Here is a 1,743-nt window from a genome sequence, read left to right as displayed (position 1 = left end):
TCGCTTCCATGTGGTTAGAAAGTAGCTATATGCCAGAAGCCTACATCGTACCTATCTCCATCATGTTTGGGTTAACAGCTTGAAGGATGCTGATGGTTTTCTCCTGATGCTCCTGAGGTAGTGCCTCACTCCTGTTCTTACTCTTGGCCGAATGCTCAGGGTCTACGTTACTGTGGAGCTGATCCAGGACGGCCTGGACGATGGGAACCATCATGGCGGTGGTTGCCGTGTTGCTGATCCACATGGACAGGAAGGCCGTCACTCCCATGAACCCCAGCATCAACCTGTGAGGGGAAGGGATTGGATCAAGCCTGAGAAACAGGGGAAGTGATCGGCTTCCACTGCAGCCCTGTGGGGACAGATTAGGTTCAGCTGACTCACAGGGCAGGTCGGACTCCAACTATCAGCAGCACCCGGAGCGCGATGCGTTTGTGGAGGTTCCAGTGCTCGACGGCTACGGCGACCATCAGGCCCCCGACAAACAGCATGTTGGTGTCCTTCAGGTACTGCATACACACCTGGACAAAAACAAGGAGGAGACAAAATAATGGAAATACAAAGTTAGCATGCAGCAGGACAAAAAAAAATCAGTTTGATAATTCGGTATCATTATTTGTATAAATGTACATGTAAAGTTGTAGTACCAGATGTAGTATACGATGTGTATGTGCACAGTCTTACTTCTTTGGACTCCATGATGCCCAGGACGGGGAACAGGATGGTTGGCAGCAGCGCTGTCACCGCCAGCGGCAACACCTCCGTGCACCAATATACCGCCATGAGGGCTATGACATAAGCACAGGCTGCCTCCTATACACACATCAGAAAACACGTCCAGGTCAAAATGTAACCTGAAACCTGCAGCTTTAACACAACATCCACAAGATGTGAACAAATGGGTGTTTCAATGCACTAACGTAGAGTTCGTATAATACAGCAGAGGGCGCTAATGCTCCAGTGGCTGTTATTAAGCTTCTGCAGAATAAATGATGGTTAAACAAACAAACAAACAAACAAACAAACAAACAAACAAACAAACAAACAAACAAACAAACAAACAAACAAACAGACAAAACTTTCAGACAGATGCTTGAAACGGACACGTGTAACCGTGACTGATCTCACAGGTGTAACGTGTTACGCAGTAGCGTGCTAGCGCTCAGACCACGTTTTTGCAGTTAGCTTTCTTCTCTCTGTATTAGTAAAATGTTACTCGCATTTTTTGAGTCTTTCGTTGTGACAAAAGAAAATTCATCCAGCACTTTGCTGCCAACAGAAAACATCCAGTCCAGTTTCACTGCACATGTTGAGCTCAGCAAGGATGATATTTATGTAAGCTTACTTTACACCCCCCTCCCCCAAGGGAGGAGGTCTGGGTGGATGGCTGGCTCTCCAACACACAGACTTAAAAGGTAAACGTGCTCTTCTACCCCACGGGACCTCTCAGAGCACCTTACTATTCTTTACTGAGGTCCATTTAGCCACAAAATGGTAGGAATGGTTTGTAATACAGTAATTTTTTATTTTTTTTTACACTGAAATATTTTGGAAAATAGAGTGTGTGCTGTGACATGACCTCACTTCCAGCCTCTGCTTGTTTTTGGAACAAACGCACAGGAAATTAGTATCTATGGTTTTGCTGTAGTCGTTTCTGACACTGCTGCACAGAGTCAGCAGATGAATCAAAGGCTTAATTATTAAATAGAAATGTTTCGGCTCTCTTCTTGCTTTTGTGTCTGAATG

General features: G+C 45.4%; 1 protein-coding gene across 1 annotated transcript in view; it reads right to left on the bottom strand.

The window, feature by feature from the left end:
• The window catches only part of LOC102301630 (solute carrier family 13 member 5), a 16,644-nt gene that overhangs the window by 9,301 nt on the left and 5,600 nt on the right, over nucleotides 1–1,743 (bottom strand). The window contains exons 2-4 of the mRNA XM_014330595.2: nucleotides 682–810; nucleotides 382–518; nucleotides 52–284 (exon numbers count right to left, since the gene is read on the bottom strand). Of these exons, the coding sequence (XP_014186081.1) occupies nucleotides 52–284; nucleotides 382–518; nucleotides 682–810 (499 nt within the window). The remainder of the gene's footprint in view (nucleotides 1–51; nucleotides 285–381; nucleotides 519–681; nucleotides 811–1,743) is intronic.

Source organism: Haplochromis burtoni, unplaced genomic scaffold (assembly GCF_018398535.1).
Source record: "Haplochromis burtoni strain Fernald_Lab_line unplaced genomic scaffold, NCSU_Asbu1 Contig_903, whole genome shotgun sequence".
Lineage (NCBI taxonomy): Eukaryota > Metazoa > Chordata > Actinopteri > Cichliformes > Cichlidae > Haplochromis > Haplochromis burtoni.
The sequence above is the reverse complement of the archived record's forward strand: the minus strand, read 5'-3'. Positions and strand labels throughout refer to the sequence as shown.